The sequence below is a fragment of the Brienomyrus brachyistius genome, chromosome 23, assembly GCF_023856365.1.
Source record: "Brienomyrus brachyistius isolate T26 chromosome 23, BBRACH_0.4, whole genome shotgun sequence".
NCBI classification, from domain to species: Eukaryota; Metazoa; Chordata; class Actinopteri; order Osteoglossiformes; family Mormyridae; genus Brienomyrus; species Brienomyrus brachyistius.
The window spans coordinates 11,077,354-11,104,362 of NC_064555.1; the positions used below are offsets into that span (position 1 = coordinate 11,077,354).

Here is a 27,009-nt window from a genome sequence, read left to right on the forward strand (position 1 = left end):
TGGAGCGCGGTCAGGGACTGGAGCGCGGTCAGGGACTGGAGCGTGGTCAGGGACTTGGATTGCAAGCTATTGCAGTGGGGGCACCTCTGGAGCGCGGTCAGGGACTTGGACTGCAGGCTGTTGCAGTGGGGGCGCCTGCCCGAGAGCTGCAAGCTGCTGCAGTGGGGGCGCCTGCCCAGGAGCTGCAAGCTGCTGCAGTGGGGGCGCTTGCCCGGGAGCTGCTGCAGGCGAAGTGGGCTGCGCAGGCAGCGAAGGCGGCTGCGCAGGCAGCGGCGGCTGCACGGGATAGGGATCCGCAGGCAGCGGTGGCCGCACGGGAGCGGGGTCTGCAGGCCGCGGCGGCTGCATGGGAGTGGGGACCGCCGGCAGTAACGGAGGGAGCTCCTCTGTACCGGCGATCGCCGGTCTCCTCCGCCTCCCTCGCTGGCGCCTGGTGGTGGCGGGAGGTGGCGCGATGTCCGTGAAGGCGGACGGCCGGAGAACAAGCTCCCGCTCCGGGTACGGGTAGAGGAAAGGCTCCTCTTCCTCGTCCTCACTGGAGAGCCAGTACTTCCAGACGGAATAGCCGTCTTGTGTGGTCGGCCTCTGAGCTGGAGGTAGGACGGGTACCTCTCTCTCGTCCTCTGTCGGGAGCCATAGCCTGGAGAGCGAGCCTCCCAGGCGGATCACAGGCTCTTCCGGGATCCTCCCTCTCCGCGGCTTCCTTCTCTTTTTAAGGTCCGTCATTCTGTCACACCACGTGGATGAGGGTAAGGCAGGCAGGCAGGAAGGACCGAAACACGGGCATAGACGAACAGCAGGTAACATCACGTAATGATGGACCCGGAAACAGGGGAGACCAGGACTTCTCTTTTTAAGGTCCGTCATTCTGTCACATCACGTGGATGAGGGTAAGGCAGGCAGGCAGGAAGGAAGGAAGGAAGGACGGAAACACGGGCATAGACGAACAGCAGGTAACATCACGTAATGACGGACCCGGAAACAGGGGAGACCAGGACTTAAATACATCAAAGCAGAGCAACATAATCAGACTGGGCTGGAAACAAATCGGGGAAGCACACGTGGGTAATCAGGGGGCGTGGCACACATGAGGAGCGGACGGGTCAGGCATCACAGCACCTTCCACTGTATTTGGTTTGCATATGGGTGGAAAATCGTTTTCTTTCTTGTTATAATTGTATGTATGGTTTTTGCTCAGAGACTGATGAAGTAGTATCACCCAAATTTACACGTTATAAGGCATCAAAAATGTGCTTAGATGTGTATGTGTTACAAATTTGATATGTTGATTTAGAGGGTTTTGACCCTAATGGTGTTCCATAGACGGGCAAATCCATAGACAGGCACCTCCCAGACGCTCCGTGGGCCAGAGCTATTCTGGTGTGGGCTAGAACATATGTTCTGCATATAGAGTGTCAGGGAGGTGACCGACACGCTGCTTATAAACTGTGCAGTCTGGCGGGTACCTCCCCAACGCGTGCCACATGTTACCAACAAAGAAACTGGATTCAGCTGCAGGTAGGGCCAATTTTGCCAATATTATATTGTGGATCAGCATAGGACCTTGCTGGTTTTAAAATGCTTGTATCTCCAACTGTGCCTTACGACCCTTTCACAACTCTGCTATGACCCAACAAAACCTGCTATGAGACCTATTGAGAATTGCTGGGCTATGCTACCCCTTATTTGAATATGGGCCCATGTTCAAACTATCACCCAGTTGGGGGGGGGGTTGGTTTGGAGAAGCGTGTGTGAGAAAGCCAATGTGAATGCTGTGCTGCTGTTCAAGTGCCGCTTTTGTTTGTTGGTTGACAAACTAAAAGAAAAGGATAAAATAAAGAGACCTCGTTCCTGACCAAACCGGGTCATGGGACCTGATTGTTGCTGAGTGAAGGGAGCTATAAACCAACCCAGCCTCGTAAACCACCGGACAGAAGCACTGCACTGTCAACAGGGCAACACTATTGACTTTCATTTTTAATCATTCATTTCAATTACTAATTTCTTTGTTGGCCAGAATTTTGCAGCTTTTGTTATGCATGGAGGGCTCCGCAGTGCGACCAAAAATCAGTCAAGTGTGACTAAATTTTTCACTTGGTCGCACAGGTGCACCTAACATTTCTCAGGTCTATCCATTTTTTTTCAGGGTCAGAGCCAATCAAAGGCAGAGATGTCATATCTATTATAACTATAGTTTAGTAGCAACATGTTTGCTTAACATGCAGGGTTATAATTATTGTTACCTTGATAAATCAATATTAGGGATTTTCCTCTTACCATTATATGCATTTAATGAGACTTTGCTTAATTATATTACAGGTAATTCAGACACACTTTTTTAACAAAAAACTTTTGTAATCTGTTTTATTGATGGAAAGACTAGCTACTGCTATTGAGCTAAATATAGGCTACATCAGTCTAATAAAACAGTCATGTCGGTTACATTATCAAGCTAAAACGTAAATTGATTTTTTAAATCATAATAAAAACAACTTTAAAACATTTATAAATGTACAGTCTCAGAAACACTGGGCTAAGAAGCATATCCTGGTCATGACAAGTGTGTGACCCGCAGAGTGCCCCCCCTCCCCACAGCATTTCAGCATCAGACAGCAGCAAATTAATTAAAAAAAAAAGTATTTGGAAGCAGTACACACTTTTGAGTCATTTGAGTTTTTGAAATTTTCAATTTGTCAAGCACTTTAAACATAGACACTTTTTAAGTTTTGATGTAACATGATGCAAGTTTTTGCATTTTTTTGATCAAATAAAAAACATCTACCTGCATTTTTATTCCTATTTACAATCATTTACATAATTATTAATGTTCATGGGAAATGGCAACAAAATGTGGTGCTAAAGGTGCTGTGAAACATTTGGGTGCACATGAATTTTGTGGGGGTACACCTAAATTAAAAAGTTACAGTAGGTGCATCAGTGCAACTAATGCAAAAAGTCCTGGTATGACATGAAAAATAAATTAATACTAGTTAATTAAATGGCCTCTCATTCATTGTGGAATAGGTGAGGTTGCTTGTTTTGGGCTTGTTTCTGTAGATATCACTTATTTCTTCTGAAATGTGGAAAACCTGGGGTTTTGTACATAAACTCATTGAAGACCTTGCATCAACCAACAGTTGATCAAAAAATATTAAGTGAAATGGTGGGATTTAATAGTCTCATGTCGATTACTTTTCATAAAGATGATCTTGCTTGGTTGTGCAAACTACAAGTAGCTTAGTTAGATAATAGCATAACAAACACTAGTAGCAATGCTGAAAACGCATTAGTACATAGCGTTTGTGTCAGTCATAATTCTCATCCCATTGTGTTTGCTGTAAGGACATAAAAATGAGCAAGAAGCCCAACAAAAAAATAGGGCTAGACCTGGTATTTATTTGGAAAATGTCATAAAGTTACTCAGTTACCAAAAACTCAGAATCATTTAGTTCATAAGCAGTGCTACCAGAAAGTCAGATTTATAGCTAAGAAGAGATTCAATAAATCCCCTATAATTACTTCTATTGGTCTCTAGGAAATGATCTCCTTGATAGTTGCTATTTTACATGTTGTGTATGCTAATGATTCTTTTCAGGAAGTTAGCATGTTTGTGATGTTTGTGAGAAAAGACAGGGTGCAGCCTTGACTGAGGTCATTTTTTCACAGTACAGGGCCTAACATTCGTGGCGGAATCTAGCGATTTGTGCACAATTTCAATAATTCCCACAAGTTCAGTGTACACAATGTGAGACATTAACGCACTTAAACTACCATATTATTGAAGATGAATAACAGTAAAAAAAATTATAAAGGATAAATTTCACTTTATATATTGTAACTTTAACAGCAATAGTTTACGAATAAAAAAGGGAACTCCATAATGAAAATGGTGGTGCAGGATGCAGTGCTATCGTTTGGTAACCAGAGGGTTACAGGTTTGAGCCCTGGTTCCTGACCCCATCAAAGTGTCCTTGAGCAAGACACTGAACCCCAAATTGCTCCCGGTGTGCAGGTTGGTGCCTTGCATGGCAGCCTCCGCCACCGGTGTATGAATGTGTGTCTGGATGGGTGAATGTGAGGCATGAAATGTAAAGTGCTTTGAGTGCTCGTAGGAGTAGAAAAGCGCTATGTAAATGCAATCCATTTACGATATAATGCAACGTGGTGTCACATGTCTGACCTTGATATACCCGTGCCTCACAATGTTAATATGAAACCTACACCTATGCTTCATATACAGTTTGCACCTCAGGTTTCAGGAAGACAGTAACATAGTTTTAACAAAAGCATGCCAGGTGGTTTTTAACCATTGACTTTTAATAACCAGCACACAGGACTTGAACCTTAAGAATGATCAGTGTGCATGGCTGCCTTTGTACTGGACATCAAAAATCTGTGGTTAAAAACTGTCTGGCTTGCTTCTGTTAAAAAATACTATAGCCGGTAAATTGAATATTGAATGGAATTACATTATCTGAAAATCAAAGTGTGTGCACACTCTACTGCTCAAAGCACATTTTACTAGATGTGTCTCATTCAGTTTTAGAATTATTACACCATTTATTTACTCCATTGTGCATTAATGATTACAATGTAATAAGCATGTATAGACATATATGTATAGACCATTTATTTCACAATTTGTGCTATGAATGGAGACTCAGGGCACCAAGGACTGCAAATGAACGTGAAGAGAACATGCGAACATTCATTCAAATTTGCCCATACAGAAATCTGGGAAACCAAGGGATGTGCAAGAGTCACCATCAGCTCAAAATGCTGAACCAGCTGCTTCTCAGTACAAGTGATATGTATTTTCGTAGATACTAACAAGATTAAAGCACAGATGGGGAAAGGGCTCGAATCGCAAGAATGATTGTTGTGCATGTGTACTGGACATAGAGAAACCGCCTGGCCTGCTTTTGTTAAAAAGATATTACAGCGGAATACTGAATATGGAATCTGAGGTGCAAGCTGTATATATGAAGCAATGTGACTGGTCTAGATTCTCATAATTTCAAGTTAGTATCTCATAATTGTGAGTTAAAATATCATAATTATCACATGATAATTATGTAATTATGATTTAGCATCTTATAATTTTGGCTTAGTATCTCAATTTTATCTTAGTATCTCGTAATTTTGACTTAGTTTCTCAATTTCGATTTTGCTTTTCATAATTATGACTTAGTATCTCAATTGTGACTTAGTATCTCAGAATTATGACTTGGTACCTCATAATTCCAATTTGACATCTCATAATTATGACTTAGTATCTAATCTATTTTTTATTTTATGTGGCAGAAATGGGCTTCTGTAGGTTCCTGTATGCCAGTGAAAAAAGCACCGTAATCTGGTTGGAGGGAAGCAAGTTAAGACTTATGCCTCTGCATAGAGTGTACGCCACAGGTAGCCACAATGCCATGTTCCTTATGCCATAGCCTGACGCCTACAGTTACATTTATGGGGAGGTGTGCGTCAGGCTGTGGCACAGGGTACACAGCCACGCAGCTACCAACAACGTGGAATCTATGCAGAAGTATAAATTGGCCTTCAAGAAGAGTGCTGATGACTTTCAGTGCATCTGGAAGCATCACTGCACCCACTGGTTGACTGAAGATACCAAAATGGTTTTCAAAAGCATATAATAATGGGTTTAGATAGAATGGAATGTAGCAATGCAAGACCAGACAGATGAGGGTGAGAACAGTCATGTCTGTGTTTTTATTGATCCATTTCCTTTAGTCAAACAAAGTGGATTAACAATATTTCACAAGATGCAGCCTACCTCCTCATGAATCAGGGTTTAAATTCATTCATACCCTACATAATCTGTAAGAGGGCAGAGTAACACTCACATTTTACATAAAACATATCCCAGAAAAATGGCTACGCTGTCTTTTCCTTCATCTTTTCAGTTTGTCAGGGTATAAACACATATGACCAGCATGGTGTAACACTGTTACCATGGCTCCATGCAGCAGATCCTCCTTTCCCTACTTCAGGGGGAGCAGCGATGGTCCTGAAAGGCCACTTTCCAACTTGCAGCTTCTGTCTCGGCTCTGTGAAAGTCACCTGTTAATCTTCCTGTGTTGGATCAGGGTTTCCCATCCATGTTTCATCCATCCCTCAGCCTGTCGGTCCTTGTTCACAACTCATCCTTGGTGCTCCTCTGCCCAAGTCTGTGGGTGGCCTCTCTCTCTAGGAATTTCAGGATGTCTTTCACTTCACGGGGGCCCTGGAGATTAAGCAAATCACTCAGCATTAATATTGTGTAACCCACAATGCTGCTCTGCTGTTGAACAATTTTTGAATAACATGCATTTTCTGCCTTCAAGACATAAAACAGATAAATCATACATCAGACATTTGTTTTTTTTCAGGTCGTCTGAGCTTAATGATGCAGCTTTTTACTTTTGGATACAGGACAGAGTAATGCTAGTAATGCTAGTCCCAGATGGTTAGGACACCATTAACATGGCAGCACACAGGCTACCATCACAAGGAACTATGGAAGACTGCAATTCAATTAAAATATTAACGATATCTTGTAGCAATCTGTAATGCCAGTATTGGATAAGCTACTTAAAAAATGTAGTAAGCTATGCTACAAGTTATTGTAACAACTAGCCACCCAGCCTGGAGTAAGGCCACTGCTCCAGCACGGAGGAGGATGGTGGTGGAGGAAGTGCGCCGTCAGGAGGAGGCTGCAAGGTGGGGCAAGGCAGTCTCCCTTGACAAACAGGGGCAGTGGACATTGTGGGACAGTGTCGAAAAGAGAAGGCTCAGCTGGAACAATGTGTGGGTTATAGAGGCGAGGAGTTTGAGCTTTACCATCAGCGCCACTTATGACATCCTGCCAACACCAACCAATCTCCATCAGTGGATTGGTGAAGATCCAGGGTGTTCCCTTTGCTCCAGGCCAGCCTCCCTCTGGCATATACTAACAGGGTGCAAGACCAGTCTCACCAAGGGCGATATACGTGGTGCCACAACCAAGTCCTAAAGAGCCTTGTGTCCACAATGGAGGAAAAATGATCTATCATGAATTCCCTTATATATATTCCCATATATAGTTTCATGAGAGGTCCGTCATTTGACACCAAGGTGACTCTCATGACTAATTGGGCATGGTACGCAAGCTCAGGACTGATCACCCTATAGCTGGCCGCCGCTGGTGAGGGTGTATAGTGTGAAAGGCCGAAATACTCCATGAACCAGAGGAGCACTACTGATGATGCATCTCAAAACTTCAACATACACCAAACTTCAAGTCTAACATTCATCATTTACTGACAAGCTTAACATTGAACCAATTGTTTCACTAATGGTAGATAGTAACATCTCATCAGTGCACAAAGGATAGTAACATCTCATCAGTGCACAAAGCATAGTAACATCTCATCAGTGCACAAAGGATAGTAACATCTCATCAGTGCACAAAGGATAATAACATCTCATCCTGTGTTTCGGAATATTAAGGAAGAAGCTGTCAACTGGTATTTTGTGTATGATGGAGTGGACAGCACAGTCACCGGATTTCAACTCTACTAAGCTGTTATGGGAGCAGCTGGACCGAATGGTACATAAGAATAGCCCATCAAGCCAATCCAACTTGTGGGAGATGCTTCAGGAAGCACAGGATGAAATCTCATCAGATTACTTCAACAAACCAACATCTAGAATACCGAGGCTGTAATTGCTGTAAATGGAGGACTCTTTGACAAAAGCAAAGTCTGAAGAACACTATTATTTTAGTTTCAAAAATTATTATTTCGAACTTTGTCAATGACTATTTCCGATTTATTTATCTACATTTCCTATTCCAAGTCATTTTATGTATTTCATGGAAAGCAAAGAAATTTCAAAGTGACCTCAAACTTTTGAACAGTAGTGTATATATTCATATGTGAATTGCCTCGCTTTTGACGCCAGTGAAAATTAACCTACATACTTAGGGTCAGCCGAACCCTTTCAGAGACCCTAAGCAAAATTTGATTTACCAAATTTTCCTTCCTATTCTGATAGACTGATGGGGGGGGTGGGTGGCTGCTTGGCCATAGCAACCGATTAGTTCACTTGTGCCTTAGGTAGGCCCCGTTTGTGTCCAATCTATTAATCCAATTATTTGTACTTAAGCCATAATACTGCTAAATTCTTGAATGTGAAGGATGTTGATTGATCATATCAGTAAATAACGTGCAATTATAAAGTTTAATTCGTAACTTTTTAGTTTAGTTATGTGTTTGTGCTGGGGAATCCGTAAATTAACTTATCAAAATAAACACTAATCCATATGAAGTATGATTTATACATATGCTGTCAACTGTGGACTTTTTACTACCAAACAGATTTTTGCAACTAAACAGTTCAAGCAAAAAAAGGAGAGCATGTACAAAGTCACCAGTCATGACAGTGTATCCAATCGCTCGCTAAGTCATGTTTTTTTTTTATTTCCAAGAAAACAAACCTCTTTTTTTCAAAAAAAAAAAAAAAAAGATAAAAAAACAAACATTGACGGAGGTCCTCACTGAAAATCAACCGTGGAGGAAACTGAAGATTATTTGACAGGTTTCATTACAATCTGTGTGAGATGTTGGAACCGAAGTCCAACCAGCATACAGATGGCTCACCCAAGAATGAGAAACCTAAGAAATGCTACCGGGAATCCTCCAGCAACACCAAGGACTTATACCCGCCGACATCAGAGGTTAGTGGGCTTTGTTCAATTAATGCAAGACTGCATCTTAGAATCACTAAGTGCTGAAATGCATTCAATCACAAGGAAATCAAGGATTTAAAATGAGACAATGAGTATTTGAAAATCACTGTTGAAACACTGACCAAAAGAAGTTATATTGGACATACAAATGCACAGCACGCATGGTAGCTCAATTTTCTCCAGGAACCTCGAAAATAAATACAAAAATCCGGTAAACACAAAGATTTCTTACATACTAAACTAAATCTTGCTTCAGAAACTGTAGACAACATAACATTCCACCGGGCTCACTGCCTTGGAGGAACAGCACAGAGGGAACCTTGGCCCATCATTGCAAAGTTTGAACATTACCAACAAAAGGAGCTGGTGAAAAGCAGAGGCATAAAATTAAAAGGAATCCACTATGGCTTCAATGATAAATTCCCTCACAAAATAATGAACACCGTAAGAGACTTTATCCTATTCTTAAAAGCATCAAGCAGAGCTTCAGTCATCGTGGATAAACTGTACATAGACGGACAACTATTTCGTGATTGTAAGATAATCTGGTGCCTTTTGTAAATGGAAAAACACATTACACCCCAACAATAAGAACTTATGAAATTTACAAACGAGAGGAGGCCATTCGGCCCATCAAGCTCGTATGGGGAAAACTTAACTAATAGATCAGAGTTGTTAAAATCTTATCTAGCTATGACTAGCAGGAAGACTATTCCATACTCTAACTAGACGCTGTACAAAGAAGTACTTCCTCAAATTCGTTTTAAAATGTTCTCCCGCTAATGTCCACTTATGGCTAACTGTACAAATAAACCAGCATTTTCTCTCTTTCCCTCGCCTTCCCTGTTATCTCGTATTAACTTTAATGTTACTCACTTTCCCGCTTTTATAAATCCTTCGGCTTAATTTCGTTCCACCTATCACCTTATCCTTCCTGTTTCCATGACTTTTGCTGCTTTGATCACTCCTTTTCCTCTCTCTGCACTTCTCAGTAATCTCCATTATAGCTTATCCTCACCTGCGTCTGTCATACTTTTTTCTGTTTTTGTTTAAATGTTTTGTCTCTGTATATAAACCAGATGCCTGTATTTCTCTGTTACATAATAACACACATTTGGAATTCATGCTTTAGTGATGTAGTCAAAACCACCTACACCAAGACCAAGTCATTACCAAGATCAAAGTGTATCGAGATTGAGACAAGACCAAAACCAAGGCAGGGGGAGACCGAGACAAGACCAAGACCAAGGCAGGGCTAGACAAGGTCAAATTCAGGAACAGATCACATAACACAACACACTATAAAATGTGGAGCACAGGCACCATCTTTGGGTTATAAATGCATAGACTGGGGGCGGCATGGTGGTGCAGTGGTTAGCACTGTTGCCTCACACATTAAGAACCTGGGTTCAAGTCTCTGGCTGGTTTCTATGTGTGTGGAGTTTGCATGTTCTCCCCATGTCATCATGGGGTTTCCTCTGGACACTCTGGTTTCCCCCCCACAGTCCAAAAACATGCTGAGTTTCTAAATTTCCTGCAGGTGAGCATGTGTGTGTGTATGGCATGTGAGTGCGCCCTGCGATGGGTTTGCACTCCATCCTGGGTTGTTCCCCGCCTTGCACCCATAGCCTCTGGGATGGGTTCCGGACCCCCCATGACCCTGAAGACAAGCAGTTTTAGAAAATGGATGGATGGATGTTGAGATTAGAGTCTCTATGATGGCGATGCAGGGGTTTCTTTGGGGACCTTTCTATGGCTTAGTATTATGAAGGAATGGTTAGTTGCTGGATAAACAGCAATGCATGGTTTTATATATTGTCATACATATATATATATATATATGTGTGTGTGTGTGTGTGTGGGTATAAGCTAATAGCATCTGAAAAAAATTTAAATAAAATAAACAATATTTTTCTATCCTCTGAACAAACACAGACATAACAGACTGTTTTAGAATCTGATGCTGAATGTTTACGCTATCGTTTTTCCATCTGTACACGCTATGATTGGTAAAGTGAGATTTGAAAATAAAATAGTTAGCATTTTAGCCTAAAACAAACCAATGCTGCAGCACGTCATTGTGTTTACATGTAAGAGGTGTTCCAATTACATGATGGCCGTATTTTAACCGTTTTGACGGAGCTCAGCATCCCACACAGCACATATCACTAGTATTTAGAATACTCTTCAAATCTCGCCAAGACTCCGCTCAAGCTATTGTCCATTATCTCAACATAAGCAGTAAAATAATAATAAGGCATTAGCTAAGAGATTAGAAACAGTCATCCCTTTACAATACACTCTGATCAAACAGGCTTTATCAAACAGGCAAGCATTCATCAAATAATATACGCCACCTACTGAATCTAATCAGTATAGCCAAAACCAAAAACACACAGTAATCTTGTCATTAGATGTCGAAAAAGCATTTGACTGGGTTAACTGGAAATTTTTATTTCCCACACTAGAAAGATTCGATTTTGTGGAGTCATTTATTCAATGGATTAAAATGTTGTATAACTCACCCACAGCATGAATGGTACAATTTCACATTTCACACTTCATTGAGATGCCACACAAGGATGCCCACTCTCACCATTACTATTTGCTCTGTGTATTGAACCCTTAGCAGCTGCCATCCAAATAACTGGTATCACCACCCTAAACACACTTACAAGGTCAGTCTATATGCAGATGACCTATTACTATATACACAAAATACTTTAGCATCACTTCCAACCATTTTCAGTCAGACTGAGAGATTTTCCATCATTTCAAAATATTCAGTCGATTGGTCCAAATACATTATTCTCCCAATTAACCAGGACCAGTGCAATGCTGTGATCCTCAAACTCCCAGTTAAAATCCTTACAGGTAACATTCGATATCTTGGTTAGTTTTAAATTACTTCTTAAATCATCAGCTACAGTAAATTATAAAATGCATATATTCAAACATGCAACATGATCCTTGCCTTGAAACTGAACAGTTTATCAGTTTATGAAGGAATCTCCATTCATATCAAAATCAATCAAACAACATAAGATCATCACCATTTCAACAGCCCTTGAAGCTTACTGGAAATTATTAAGATTATTAAGATCAGTAGCTGCCCACTTAACATTTGTAAACTCATGCCAATTTGGGGACAACCCAGATTTCATATTTAATAAGACCATCTTCAAATTTAATTCATGGAAAAGTAATGGAATAACCCATGTACAGCACTAATTTGAAAATGATAAATTCCTAACCTTCCATAAAAACTTATACAGAAATGACATTGCTCAAGAACTTTTTATAGTATCTCCAACTCTCTTTAATAATAATTTGCAACTATCACCATTAGAAAAATTGCATCCATTTCACATCTTTATCTAAATTATATACATGTATATCCTCACTATTAATTAAAGCATTAAGCATTCCAATCATAGACTGGGAAAAAGATTTAAGAATGATCAAAAAAGATCAGCTAACCTCATATCTAAGTGGCAGGTCCTTCTTCCCAACTCTTGCAAAGTAAATAGTGGGAAAGCTGGAAAAAAAAAGAAAATGAGTAAGCAGGTAATAATGTCCACCAAGTCAGGTGAAATACAACCTTACACTACAGGGTCTGCACTGTGTAGTGTTTTTTGTAAGAGTCACACATAGAAATACACTATATTTTATATTAATTCATCCATCTCCTGTAACCGGTTTAGGGTCACGGGGGGTTTGGTGCTTGGAGGCTACAGGCTCAAGGCAGGAAATCACCTAGGATGGGGAGCCAACCCATCACAGGGCAAACATGCACACCAGTCACTCACACATGCACACCAGTCACTCACACTCACACACCAGTCACTCACACATACACTCCTATGGGCAATTTGGTAACTCCAATTAGTCGCAGCATGTTTTTGGACTGTGAGGGGAAACCGGAGTACCCGGAGGAAACCCCACGACGACATGGGGAGAACATGCAGACTCCACATACATGAAAGCATATGTGCTGAAATAAAGTCAGCTGACCCCTGCACATCATATCCATTTGGGACATCATTTGCAGTGGCATCCATCTTGGCAATGATGATCCTGGGGTTACTCGATAGCTACAGAGAATGGGGAAAGGGACCAAAAACACCACTGCTTAGTTACCCTCAATAAAAGGCGGCTAAACAGCATTATAGATAGATGATGGATTATCAATCGGATGTGTTCCTGCTCTGTCACATGCATTCAACATGTCAATAACATACAGAATTCAGGAGTGCATGATCTTCACCTTCTGGCCCAGCTCCACGTATTTGGGCTCTAGGTTCTTGCAGTGTCTACATGAGGGAGCATAAAACTCAATCAGCACATCCTTGTCTGGATCATTGACAATCTCCTCAAACGTCTCTGCTACCACCACCTGCACCAAGACACAAACATTGTCACAAAAGACACTCAAACTATTAAATCCCTTCACATGTTATTGCTGCACTACCTCAACAAGCTGGAGGTCTGAGGACAATTTAAAAACAAATATTGAATCTAGGTAGGCTTCAGGAAGGATAGAATGTTGAAGGCCAAAATAATCCATGTACAGTAGGATTATTTTTGTCCTAACCAACTAACTTCAATGACAAATGTGACTAGAAGTATCTGCTTCTTGATAGCAGCAAATGGGAGGAGAATGTGGCAAGAAGACAAGATTGTGATAATCTCAATAACTCCATTCTTTTTCAATTTTCATTTACATTTGCTTTACTTAACAGACACGTTTACCCAAAGTGATATGCGGAGTAGTGACTCTGAGGCTGGGGATGTGTGCCAGCAATCCAAAGGTTTACCAAGAGCAATCATACTCCATTGGGCCCTTCAGCAATTGACCTTAACATGAAATTGCGCCATCTTGGGTATGAAATTAATTGACATCCAGCCCTGCAAGCAGGTCCTCCAACTAACATGGAAAATTTGGTCACAGGATTGTCACTTCAGCTACTGGAAGGAAACTCGCACGGTTCCTTTTGGACTAGTGTGGTGCTGAGCTATCACCTGCTGCACTCTGATTCTCATATATATATATATATATATATATATATATATGCGCAAATGGCATATAACAAACATATGGCTATCAGGCTGTTAAGCAGTTGACTCAGCCTCTCAATAGCTAGGCTGAGCTTCCAATAAATACCTGTACGCAGCATAAGGCTATGTTCACTTTACCAGGCTAATGTAACTCAAATCTGATTTTTTTTTGTCTTAATGTGACAAAGATCTGATGTTTTCAGGGCTGTGCGGTCAAATCAGATTTGAGTCACTTTCATATGTGGTCCTAGATCAGATACTCATCTGATTCGTAGCCATGCGACGTGAATGAGAATGGTCAAACTGGAATTGGAAAGTGTGTTTTTCTCTGCTTATATGTATGCACTGAGCGTTGGTGTCTTCGGCCAGCAGTGGCAGCGCAGTAAAAAATGGATGGGAAGGATGGGGAAAATGGCGATTTACTAGATATTTGGGGAAATGAATCAGTTCAAGCCACACTGGAAGGGACTTGTAGAATCAAATAGTGAGAGAAACAACTGCCAAAGAAATGGTAAATCCGTCCATTTTGTCAGGTTTAATACCATGAGTTGCCTCACAAATACGCCATTTTTTGTTGTTGAAGACACAGATGACTCGTACAAAAACATATCAATGTGTGTCGTTAAGGAGGACAGATGGATTCACAGTACAGTTAAATACAAGTCACTTCACAACATTTTCACAACCCAACCTGATTCTATTCATATTTCTTTTCACTGTATCAGGTTCATTTCACGGATTGCTTGTGAGCGATCTCCACCAGCCCAGAATAGGATATTAAGCCAGATATTCTGCTTTTAGATACTTTGTGTTCTCTGTTTAATGAAAGTTCTGCATAGGACCTGCACTTATATCTGAGTTTGTGTTTACAGGACTCAATAGGTACCCCAGTCACGGTGGGGTAACCGTTTATATTCCTGTAGTTCAGAGGGAACCAATACTATTGAAAAATAAACTACTATTTCAGATATGGGATATTTAGGTAATAATGCTGATCAAAAGACTACAAACATCGGCAGTGAACACTTAAATATACAAGCAAAGAAACTGAATTTTTTTAGTCAGTGGAATCATTAACCCTAATTTTCGCCAAACAATAAAGTGACCACTGTTAGTTTGCTGTAAATATAAACTACGTGGTTTGCTGTAAAATGGTAGGATGAACAGATCGGGCAGTGCCAGAAAATATAATGCTTGGAATTGTTGCACATGCACAAACGTGCAAGGTACAAAATCGAGCAGGTGGTACGGATCAGGTAGTTGCATGATAGATCACAAGCCAAAACAGAATGACTTCCTACTTAGACGCTGTGTTGACTGGCCAAATTATACCATGTGTCTCTGTCACAGGTTCTCTTTCAGACATGACAGATTTGAAAATTCAAAGCGAGCTATTGGCATGGCAGATGAGAAAGTGTGGTACAGATCGGATAGTGACACGTTACTACTGATCATCAAAGTATTACATGAAGTTTGGAAATATTAGTAGGAGAACATAAAAGATCACAGTTTTTACAATTTGCATGAAAAGTAGATTGTGGACGTCTTCAACATCAGTCACAATATGAAATCATAATACTGCCCACCCCATCTGTCTTACATATCCCAGACTTCAAACACACCATTTTCACCACAGTCAACATAATTCACTTCAAGTGGGGTATAGTCATAATGTTCTGGCACATCAGTGTATATGCAACATTCAGCTTGTTGATGATAGGCATGCATACCTTGATGGGACCATTATTGCGCTCAGGAGAAGGCTGGGATTTAATAAAGCGCTTCAGGTGTCCAGCAAAATAATCCTCCAGGAAGCGCTCCAGTGCCTTTCCATCACGACTGAACACAGACACAAACATGGACATAAACACGAGCACAGCAGTGAAGAAACAGACGTGATTAAATCCGTAAAGTCGACAATGTCGAGGTACACAGGACAGATGCAAATCATCTACAATTACATTTATTCATTCACTCAGCATTTGAAAATGTTACTATATTTAAAAGATCATATTTAATACAGAAACATTCTGCACACTAGCCTCCTCAATACTCACGTGAACTCCTCGCGCATGGTATACTTATGTCCCTCCCGTGTCCTGATGGTGACAACAGGCGGCCCCCCACTGTCTGACAGGCCCAGGCCAAACTCCTGCTCTAGCTCTTTCTGGAACTCTCTCCTGTTGGCCACTGCAAAGGTTAGGCTCCGAGACTGGAACTGAGATGCCACTTTCAGCACTCTAAAAGAAGCAGAGCGTAAACGAGAGCTTCAGCACCAGCAAGGAGAGAAAGATCCACTTAGCATCAATATTTTGGCTATCTGCTGAAATTCTAAGAGGCAGCAGGAAATACTATATCCTTTATGTCAAGATACAAAAGCCCTGTGACTTATTAGTACATACAAGGTGTACCATATCTTATGCTGTGTAGATTTCAAATATAAGATTCAAACAACTGCAGACCATTATGGATGAGTAGCTATTGAAAACAAATGTATCGACAATTCAGATTAAATATAACAAATGAAGACAGTTGAGTTGAATGGTGGCTGCGTACCTGCAACCCCCGAATTTGAGCTTCTATATAATTCAATTTAATTTATTTTTGTACAGTGACATAGTGCCTTTCATAACAGTTACCACAAGGTGCTTTACATGAGTGTGTTGTGATAGAGAGAGAGAGAGAGAGAGAGAGCGGCTTACATGGACATTCTTGCATACTATTTTCATTGGGTAGTAGACAGATTATATTTCTATAATCAGATATATCAAGTGCTGTCTTAAGAGTACACGTGTCACTATGCCAAGTACACAGAATCTCAAAATCTGAAGAGTGTATGCAATGGGAATCCAGTCATATTGATAATAAGAAATTTAATTATTTTCATAATGAAGCATTTACACCACCATGCCTCCCCATGAAATCACTAAGAACAATTCAATATTTTATCCATCCATCCATTTTCCAAACCGCTTATCCTTCTTTTCTTTCACTCACTAACACACACACACGGGGTGCTCACCTGTTCCTCCAGTACTTGGATCCCTTAGGATCCCGCACATAATCCAGATCATAGAAAGCGATCAGCAAGTCTCGTCCCTTCAGTTTATCTCTGTTCTCCTGGGTCACATGAGGGCAAATTCCAAAGCTGCAGGCATAAGGGGGGAAATTGTACTAATACCTGTAGAAATGTAAAGCGCTCAAGCATGAGATGGAGACGGACATGCCCACCCTTCACTGAAGTATCAATGGACGGATAGAAAACAGAAAAAGCTAAACATATGGCAAGAGAGGACGTTGGTTAGCAGAGAAACACAGACACATGCACCCACTCACTCACTCATGCACACGCACTCACATGTTGTCCTTGATGAACTTGCGCAGTACAGAAGTACTAATAGGACCATCATACTTTTCCATGCTTGTCTCAAATGTGCTGTGGAGCCGTGGAGGTCGGAAGAGCAGCACAGTCCTGCAAGACAGAACCCAGAGAGTAGGGAAGACTGAGCGACAAGATGAAGGCAGAGAAGGGAAAAGCTGGGGGACAAGATGAAGGCAGAGAAGGGAAAGCTGGGGGACAAGATGAAAGCAGAGAAGGAAAAGCTGGGGGACAAGATGAAGGCAGAGAAGGGAAGGCTGGGGGACAAAATGAAGGCAGAGAAGGAAAAGCTGGGGGACAAAATGAAGGCAGAGAAGGAAAAGCTGGCGGACAAGATGAAGGCAGAGAAGGGAAGGCTGGGGGACAAGATGAAGGCAGAGAAGGAAAAGCTGGGGGACAAAATGAAGGCAGAGAAGGAAAAGCTGGGGGACAAGATGAAGGCAGAGAAGGGAAGGCTGGGGGACAAGATGAAGGCAGAGAAGGGAAGGCTGGGGGACAAGATGAAGGCAGAGAAGGGAAAGCTGGGGGACAAGATGAAGGCAGAGAAGGGAAAGCTGGGGGACAAGATGAAGGCAGAGAAGGGAAGGCTGGGGGACAAGATGAAGGCAGAGAAGGGAAGGCTGGGGGACAAGATGAAGGCAGAGAAGGGAAAGCTGGGGGACAAGATGAAGGCAGAGAAGGGAAGGCTTTGAAAAGAAGGAAAGACTGAGCGACAATGCTCTGGGAAGGAGCCCCCATTCGCTCCATTATCCAGCTTCCTTTACAAATAGCTAATAATAAAAGTATAATAAAAGTATAAAAAGATACTTTTTATTAATCCCCATTGAAAAATTCTCTTTACTTCTCCCCCAACTTGCTCTCTGTAGGTAAGAGCAAGCTGGCTGTGAAGGGCAGCCACCTATAGCAGCGCCCAGGGAGATGGGGATTAAGGGCCTTGCTGAAGGACCTGCAGAGGTGCTGAGGCTGGGCTTGAACTGGCGACCTTCTGAGCACAGGCACAGAGACTTAGCCCACTGAGCAACACGCCAATAATAGTATTGCTCAGTATTTCAGTATTATGACCTAAAAGCATTGTTGTACAAAGCATGAACATGGCATCATATTTCTCATTAAAACTACAGCATTTCACTTCTATTTAACATGGTTTACATGAATTTGTAATAGTAGCTGCAAAAATTCATAATGATAGCATAATGAAAGCAGAGCTGCAATCTCAGGACAGATGCAGCTGAAGCACTCTATGGATTTCAAGAAGCAACTTTCTTAGGCCCAGTGTCCCTGCGCCCCCACCCCAGACATACAGGCTGCCCCTCAGTGCCCTCTCACTCGGTGTGCAGGTCGTGCATGACGCCCAACTCAGCCTTCGTTGTGTGGGCAAAGCGGTAGCTCTCCCTCAGGGCAGTGGCAGCCTTCAGGTATTCAGTTAGCTGTGTAGAGCCGTGCCCAGGAAAGAAGCCTATTGGAGGGGGGGGGGGCAGAAAGGTGATTTGCCTTATTACACTGCTGTCACTGGGTCAGCATTACAGGTAAATGTGCAAGCAAAAAAAAAAAAACAATTCTAACATGCCCGTCTCTCATTCATTTCAGTGAATAGAACCTATTTAAAAATTGGGAAAATTTCAACTCGATTAAAAGAAAATACTGTACAATGCAAACAATGCAAAACTGAACATGTACTATGTGAGTTCTCAAGTTGAAATGCTGCCTGACGTCGTCATCTACCATTCAGCTCTTCCTTTCATTTCAAGTGAGTTATCAAGTTAAAACACTGCTGAACACACTCCCTCCATAAACTAGGAAACTTGACTGCTAGCAGGCTTGGGCCAATAGCTTACTGTCACAACTATAAACAGGGACAGTGTATATTTTATTTTTCTCTATGTATTTTGACAATGTGATTTTTATGCATTCTGGACTAAGATGACAAATATTGGAGATGAGCTATAATGGCAGATTTTGGTCTGAGTTATATTTTATGTGCACACTTTAACATTACTCAAAATATAAAAGTTATAGGTTGCAGTTGCCCTGATTTTACCCTGAACATAGTCAATTTTCTCTATTCAGAGACTAAACAAATGTAAACTTTTGCTCTTTGTCAGTAAACCATTGTCTGTTATAGACATAAGTGGATGGCTCAATGTTCACCTGAACAGGCAAAGATTTTTACTTGCAGCATTTGGAACATGTTAAATAAACAAATTGACAAAGGTGTCATTTGAAGAACCGGTGAATGTAAAGCAATGTAAAGGACATGAATAAAGTCTGGAGAGCACGATGGCGACCAAGTGCACTCTGTGTACGGTGCCTCCCATGATGTTATGTGCCCTGTATAGGACTGTTAATCACTTTTGTATTTGTGTTCTCCCTGATATTAATCATCAGAGCCAGTTACCCAAAACAAGCAGACTGGTGACATAGAATAAAAAATAATTAGACAGGACCAAGGTCAGGATGGTGCCACTAAGTTCATGAGGAGATTTAGGTGTTAGATATAAGGCAGATAAAAAGGGCAAAAATAAGAAGAGATGAGAGAACAGGGGGTGACATCTCATGTGGAACTGGAAAAGCACTTCAAGTTGACATAAAGTGTCTCATCTTCACTGCCTCTTAACTAAACAACAGTCTAAAAAAATTGTAAATTCTAAAATCAACTTTTAGTTAGTGATGATGAATGACCTCCTGGGTTCAGGTGTTAGAATAATATAAATGAACACTTACCCACTATGCTGGCATCAAAGTTATCAATGAAGGCATCCAGGTCAGCCTTGCTATGCAGGCTCACAGAGCTGGGTCCAACCTGCTTCTGCATATATTGCACGATGCCCTCTGCGTGTGTAAACACTGGTCACAGAACGATAATAGCAGCATACACACGCTATGCCACATTCACTTACGACAAAGGCCCACCTGCCGTGTGTGGTCCATTGTAGATAGCAGCTTCCTTCCCATTTCGGAATATTTTGAGAGTGGGGTACCCATTCACTCCGAAGCGTCCACATATTCCTGAGTTTGCTGAACAATCCACCTGATCAGAAATGGAAATATGTGGCATTATTGAGAAACACCACATCATAATATCCACGCTGTCAACTAGGTACCACGTTTGCAGTGCTCGTTTCCTTCATCCTGCTGTTTGTGAGTGCAACCACTGCAACTGATCGAATTTTCTGTCAATTGTGATTCGTCAGTTGTCATATGGTGAGTTTAGGGTTAAGTTATGTAGTTTAATAGCTATCTTCATTGTCTAATTTTTGTGGTTAGGAAAGCTGGAGGCAGTCCATCAGAGTTATTTGGTTTTGCTGTAATTATGTTTCTAGGTGGGTTAGTAGTAGTGTTTTGGGCTAGAATTAATTTTCCTCCTTTTTCCTTATATGGTTCTGTGTTTTTTTTTGCTTATACTATATCTTGTCAGTACACTTATCTATGAGATGAGCTTATAGATTTTCTCCTTTTTCCTTTGATTCACACAAATTAACCTGGTCCTTAGACTGTAACTGTGCTACAAGTCTGATTTGATAATATAACAAGAAATGTACTGTAAAGATGTGAAAAACACCTAAACTACTTCTAGAAGTATCTTTTCTACATGGAAATCCTCTAAAAGCACAGGAGAAATTATTTTTGAGTGATCTACAAATGCATTTTATAGGATGGTTTATCATAAATACATATATGCTTAAACCACTTAGGCGGATGTCTAGAGGATTGACCCATGTTCCGACATTTTTTTTTGCTTTTCCAGAATTTGGTACCATAGCAGAAATTTTCAGTTATAGGTAGCGGGAGGTAAGGAGCGCACAGTGATACAGCATGTTACGGCACCCACCCCATGACAATCCACCTCAGGGATGAGAACGCAATTGCAGGTCTGCAGTGGGTGATACCTCAACACCATACTAGTATGCATGGAATTATACCAGTTGTTTTTGTACTTTGTCAAAATATCCATCCCATAGATTACATTTTGTATAAGGATTGACAATCGTGGCTGAAATTATTGGCACACCTGGAATTTTTCCAGAAAATGCAGCATTTCTCCCAGAAAATTGTTATAATTACAAATGTTTTGGTACACACGAGTTTATTTCCTTTATGTGCATTGAAACAACACAAAAACACAGAAAAAAAGCCAAATTTCACATAATTTGACACAAAACTCAAAAACTGGGCCGGACAAAATCATCGGCACCCTATACTTAATATTTGTTTGCACGCCTTCTGGAAAAAATAACTGAAATCAATCACTTCCTATAAACATCAACAAGCTTGTTATACCTCTCAACTGGAATTTTCAATCACTCTTCTTTTGCAAACTGCTCAAGATCTCTCAGATTTGAAGGGTGCCTTCTGCCAACAGCGATTTTGTGATTTCTCCTTAAGAGTTCAATCGGACTTAGACCCTGACTCATTGCTGGGCACTTCAGAACTCTCCAGCACTTTGTCTTCAACCATTTCTGGATGCTTTTAGAGGTATGTTTGGGGACACTGTCTTGTTGGAACATTCATGACCTCTGACGCAGACCCAGCTTTCTGACACTGGGCCCTACAATGCAGCCCAAAATCTTTTGGTAGTCTTCAGATTTCATGATGCCTTGAAAACAGTCAAGGCATCCAGTGCCAGAGGCAGCAAAACATCTGTGTGAAATGGTGTCAAATTTGGATTTTTTTTCTTAGTCTTTTTTGTGTTGATCCAATGGACATAAAGGAAATAAATGTGTTTTTACCAAAACATTTCTAATTGCTACAATTTTCTGGAAGAAATGGTGCATTTTCTGGAAAAAATCCAGGGGTGCTGATAATTTCAGCTATGACTGTATGTTATCAAAATAACTTTACGATACCCCCATTTAAAGTATCAAATTTTTATATGTAGTTTTCATACATACATATACGCTGCCAGAAACTGCTACATGTGATTTTCAGTGGGGTACGTTTTTTTATAAGGAAATTTAATGTGAGGGTAAGAATGTAATGTAAAATTGTCCTCATAATTGGCAAAGTAGTTATATAATTAACTTCTTAAGCTTGGGGTATTTCTGCTGAATTTTACCTTCAGTTTCAAGACTTATTATACAAAATATACAAGGATTATCTTCACAATAGGGATGATGTATCAATAAAAGACACTGAACTTACCCAATTATGTATTAAGCGAAAATAAATTGCATATATTTTGAAAAAAGTAATAATTAATAAAATGGCCTATTTTTCTCTCCTAAAAATCAAGCTTCAATCAATCAAATATCAGTAGCATAAATATGTAGCTGAATGGCTTTAAATGAGTAATTAGACACATATCTAGACTTTTGTCCCTTATTTTATGTTTCAATGTGTCACCCATTTTCAACATTCAAAAACTGTCCAAATACTTATTTTTCAAACCTGAGACTCACTGGCCTTCCATTATTTTCTGTAAAGAACAAGTAAAAATGCATAGTCAGAATATGCTTACATTCATTTTATGTTAGTGGCATTTAGTAATGATTAGGATATGTTATTGCTTTCTTTAAAACAAAATTTATATCAGGTAAAAAGGTGGAGACGGGGACCTCTCAAAACACAATGTAGGTCTAATGCTTTTGTATCAAACAAGTTCAGTTCCAGGTAAAACAGAAAGATTAATATTGTTAGTTCTTATTTAAATTAAATATTACTTCGATTAAAGCAAAAATCACAATTTAAAGCAGTCTCAACAAGGAAAACAAATACACATGTATCCTCAAGTTTAATGGTAAACCCTGGTCCCATATTTAAAGAATTCAGAATCTGTAAGAAAGTAGAGTAACAATAATATAGCAATAATCACATCGATCTGGTTTTACACCTAAATCTTCTACCATTGACTGCATCCCGGGAGTAAGGGTTCTCATCGGGTACAAATGCAAATATTGACAGTTTCTTTGCAGCCTTTGTCTTTCAGGGATCCCTCCCAAAGTTGATGGGTATCATGGCTGGATTGTACATTGGTACTGAGAGTCTTATGCAGAATGGAGGAAGAACCTCTGCATTCTTCCCAGTTGAATCTGGGATTCATCAGAGGTGTGTTCCTGCTCCTACTCTGTTCAATGCTTGCATGGACAGGGTGCTGAGCAGGGTAGTGGGGTTCAGCGGCTGTGGGGCATTTGTTGGTGAGGAAAGATTCACTGATCTTAACTTTCCAATGAAGCTGTAATCTTCGCAGAATCAATGGAGGCTCTGATCGGGGCTCTCAAGAGATGGAGCGAGGAGTCAGAGTGTCTGGACTTTATGAATATCCTGGATAGAACCCAAGATCCAGGATTTTAATGACCTCTTGGGCACAGCCATCAGCAGTGCATCTTTCTACAGGGAGAATATTGACCGTGTTGAGAGGTTCACTTACCTTGGAAGCAACAAGACTCTGGTGATTCTTCCTATTAAGTCAGCAGATGGACTGGGAGAGCATGGGGGGGGGGTCATGAGATCACTGGAAAAGGGATGCATGATGCTTCCAACTTTTTTTGTAAGAGGACAAAAGTCTTTGGAGTCCTCGTGCTCCCTGTTTTGGTGTATGGCTGCAAGACATGGATGATGTCCAATGACCCGACATGAATATTGGACTTCTTTGCTACCTTCAGAGAACCACTGGTTCGACTGGCGAATGAGCAGTTGCTCACGGAATTCTGAATGAGGCACATTACCTGCATTGCGACGGAGCATCAGTTATAGCATTATGGCACTACAGCCATGAGGCTCGTTCCCATGAGAGTGATCCGGCTCGCAGGATCGTCACTGCTGAGGAGCCAAGTGGCTGAACCAGTGGCCTGTACTACAAAGGGGGTTTATCCAGATCAGATTTAACCTGGAGTTCATTTGCCAATGCTGGGTTTACAAAATCGGGCTGTCTCAATTGGTGCTAATTATTACTATGAAGCTGGTTAAGAAGCTGATTTGGTACATCGGTATTAACTGCATTGGAGTTTGTGCGCGTTCACATGGAGCACGTTCGGCAGCGCAAGTCACTGTTTGGGTCATGACACAATCTCCATATTTCATGGAGAAGACTGAAAGCTAATTATGCAGGGCTATGAGGAATTTAAATCAACGCTGCAAGGAAAGTTCAATACCACTGCAGCCAACAAAAGCAGGCAGGCTTATTGGCAACGTATTGCTGACTGAGTAAATGCATAAGTACATTTTCATGGTCAGCAAACATGGTCTAAAATATCTCACAGCCGAGTATTAGACTATGAAGTGTTGTCTGAAAAGAACTGAAATACTGTTAATAAATACAGAGGCTCACAGATGCGACACAAATTATCCATCCATCCATCCATTTTCCAAACCGCTTATCCTACTGGGTCGCGGGGGGCCCGGAGCCTATCCCGGAAGCAATGGGCACAAGGCAGGGAACAACCCAGGATGGGGGGCCAGCCCATCGCAGCGCACATTCACACACCATTCACTCACACATGCACACCTATGGGCAATTTAGCAACTACAAGCCTCAGCATGTCTTTGGACTGTGGGGGGAAACCGAAGTACCCGGAGGAAACCCCACGATGACATGGGGAGAACATGCAAACTCCACACACATGTGACCCAGGCGGAGACTTGAACGCGGGTCTCAGAGATGTGAGGCAACAGTGCCAACCACTGCACCACCATGCCGCCCCCATTAGTTACCAATTATATGGTATTAAGTAACGTAATGCTCCCTAAAGTTCCATTACTGTGATGTTACTCATAATGTAAACCTAATGTTAACAATAATTTAACTGATCCGATTTCAGATGCAATAGTAATGGAAAGTGTACGTGGCAGCAAGTCAAGATGAAATATTAAAGGATCATGTCAAGTGGTAGGGCTATGTATTTATATTTCTACTGATATATATTTCTTATGAAAGATTTGTTGTGTCGAGCCTCCACTTAATAGTGTGTTTCTGTTTCACAGCTAATTAGAAAAAGGTGTCTGTTCATATGACACTTAATAGAAGGTGAGCCATTGTTTAACAAACAAATGATTTGCAACAGGACAAAACAGAAGCATATGTGTAGTGAGAAAAGGACTAGGAACCTGTCACCGCGGTTAAGTTAGCCTCATATTCCATATTCAGTTTTCTGATTTTAATAACTTTTAACGGAAGTAAGGTGCGGCGTTTTAAATGACAGAATCGTGATGTCCAGTACACAGACATCGATGCACACCGATTATTTTTACACTTCAAACCATTTCGTGATTTGTGCCAAATTGCGTTATTAGCTAATATTACAGGTTCTTTCAGCCGCAATGACACGGTGGTTTAGCATTTTGGGCTCATGGCGACTGTGGCACACCACTTTGTTTCCCAGATTGCTTTAAATACGAATTTTAATAATTTTTTGAATGTTCAAATGTATTCGTATAATGGGCAATGGGACAATACATGAATAGATTAACAACTTTAAAACTAGACAAGACAGGCGCATCTAATGAAGTGTCCTTTGATCGGTGGACAACAGAGAACAATACACACCCCTTGGGTTTTCAGAATAACTTTCCCTCTAACAGTTATTAATTAATACATTGTATACATATTATATGCTATTGCTCCATATCATACATATTGACAGAGAGAGTCCCTCACGATTGGAGCGCTAAAGTTGTATGGATCATCCAGGTAATGCACGTGATAAACACAAATATCAACAAACAACGAATAAAGCCTAAGATAATCCACGTTAACATTCAAGGGTAGCAAAAAGTTTTCAGGTCTTGTAGACATATAATGCAATCTTGACTTACACATGCCCCGTAACTGAATAAAGCTGTTTTTGTCAGAAAGGGAAAAAAGGGTAGAACATCAAACCAGATCATAACGTTCTATCATACCGTATTGTTCGGTTGACCCAAGCACCATGGAGTTACAGATACATAAGGTCGTCAGATGCCGGACTGTAAGGTACACACACGATGGGAGATTCAAACAAACCTAAGAACACCCAAGGATCGGACAGGGTTCACATAAGATATGGGCAAACATACACGCCACAATCGGGAAATGCAATTATTAACAACAGTACAACAAGGGGCAATTGCCCGCGAGCATGCCGGGATATGCTAATCCACGCCGGCGATACAATACTATTAACTAATAGCCTACTGGAAAGTACGAAGTTCCTAATTACAACTAAATAAAAATACGGATATAAACAATTGTTACCTCTGCTAAAGTGACAATCCCCTTCAGGCGCGTTGCTGCATTTTCGTACTCAGGAGCTAATTTCTGACATTTTTTGCACCTGGCAAACAAACGATGACCGGCTGTTATTACGATGAACAGTAATACCCACCACATATTTTATCGCAGTTTTCTAGTCATTTACCATTTATCAATATGTACCCAAAGCACAATCGCATTTGTTATCCATCATTCACCAGTGCAATATTTACTAATTAAGACGAACCAGAAATTCAACGTGCAGCCATAATTCGTGACTCCGGCGCATGCATAATTCACTTTCATTCATTTTTTCCCAGTTTAACATACCAGCGCTAAACCGCCAATCCTCCGGAACAAGGTAACATCCACCTTACTGAGAATTTAATGTCATAATACAAGGGTATCGACTACACAGAACATGCCGCATTTTTTAAATTATTGTTATATGTATATTTTTCCCTTACCAAGGGGCAAAGAACTTCACCAGCATCATATCCTGCTCGGACACCCAGTAGTCGAAGTCGGTGTTTTGGAGCTGCAGTACGTCTATACCAAGGGCCACGGGGCTCAGGATGAGCAGGGCGATCAGAGCGGACGAAACGACAGCCATGTCTGCTTGGGAAGGGGAGCTAAGCTTAACTAAGCAGGGTGCGCAAAGCGTCAGGAAAGGCACCCTCCTATTGG

The 27,009-nt window shown here is 41.0% G+C and overlaps 1 protein-coding gene across 2 annotated transcripts; it reads right to left on the reverse strand.

Annotated features, from left to right (window-relative positions):
• Positions 1-1,519: 1,519 nt before the first annotated feature.
• LOC125718959 (protein disulfide-isomerase A3-like) lies at positions 1,520-26,974 on the reverse strand. Of its 2 annotated transcripts, none has more exons than XM_048993306.1 (13): positions 26,790-26,974; positions 26,326-26,404; positions 20,070-20,187; positions 19,881-19,988; positions 18,486-18,615; positions 17,139-17,252; positions 16,803-16,928; positions 15,838-16,020; positions 15,511-15,619; positions 12,990-13,118; positions 12,702-12,816; positions 12,203-12,260; positions 1,520-6,238 (listed from the first exon to the last, which is right to left on the reverse strand). In XM_048993306.1, exons 1-13 carry the CDS (start codon positions 26,933-26,935, stop codon positions 6,223-6,225), a joined length of 1,431 nt encoding a protein of 476 aa, XP_048849263.1. In that variant the 5' UTR covers positions 26,936-26,974; the 3' UTR covers positions 1,520-6,222. The 2 variants fall into 2 exon arrangements, with proteins under 2 accessions (XP_048849263.1, XP_048849261.1); XM_048993304.1 differs by having other exon boundaries at positions 1,530-6,238; positions 12,737-12,816.
• Between the last annotated feature and the right edge of the window lie 35 nt (positions 26,975-27,009).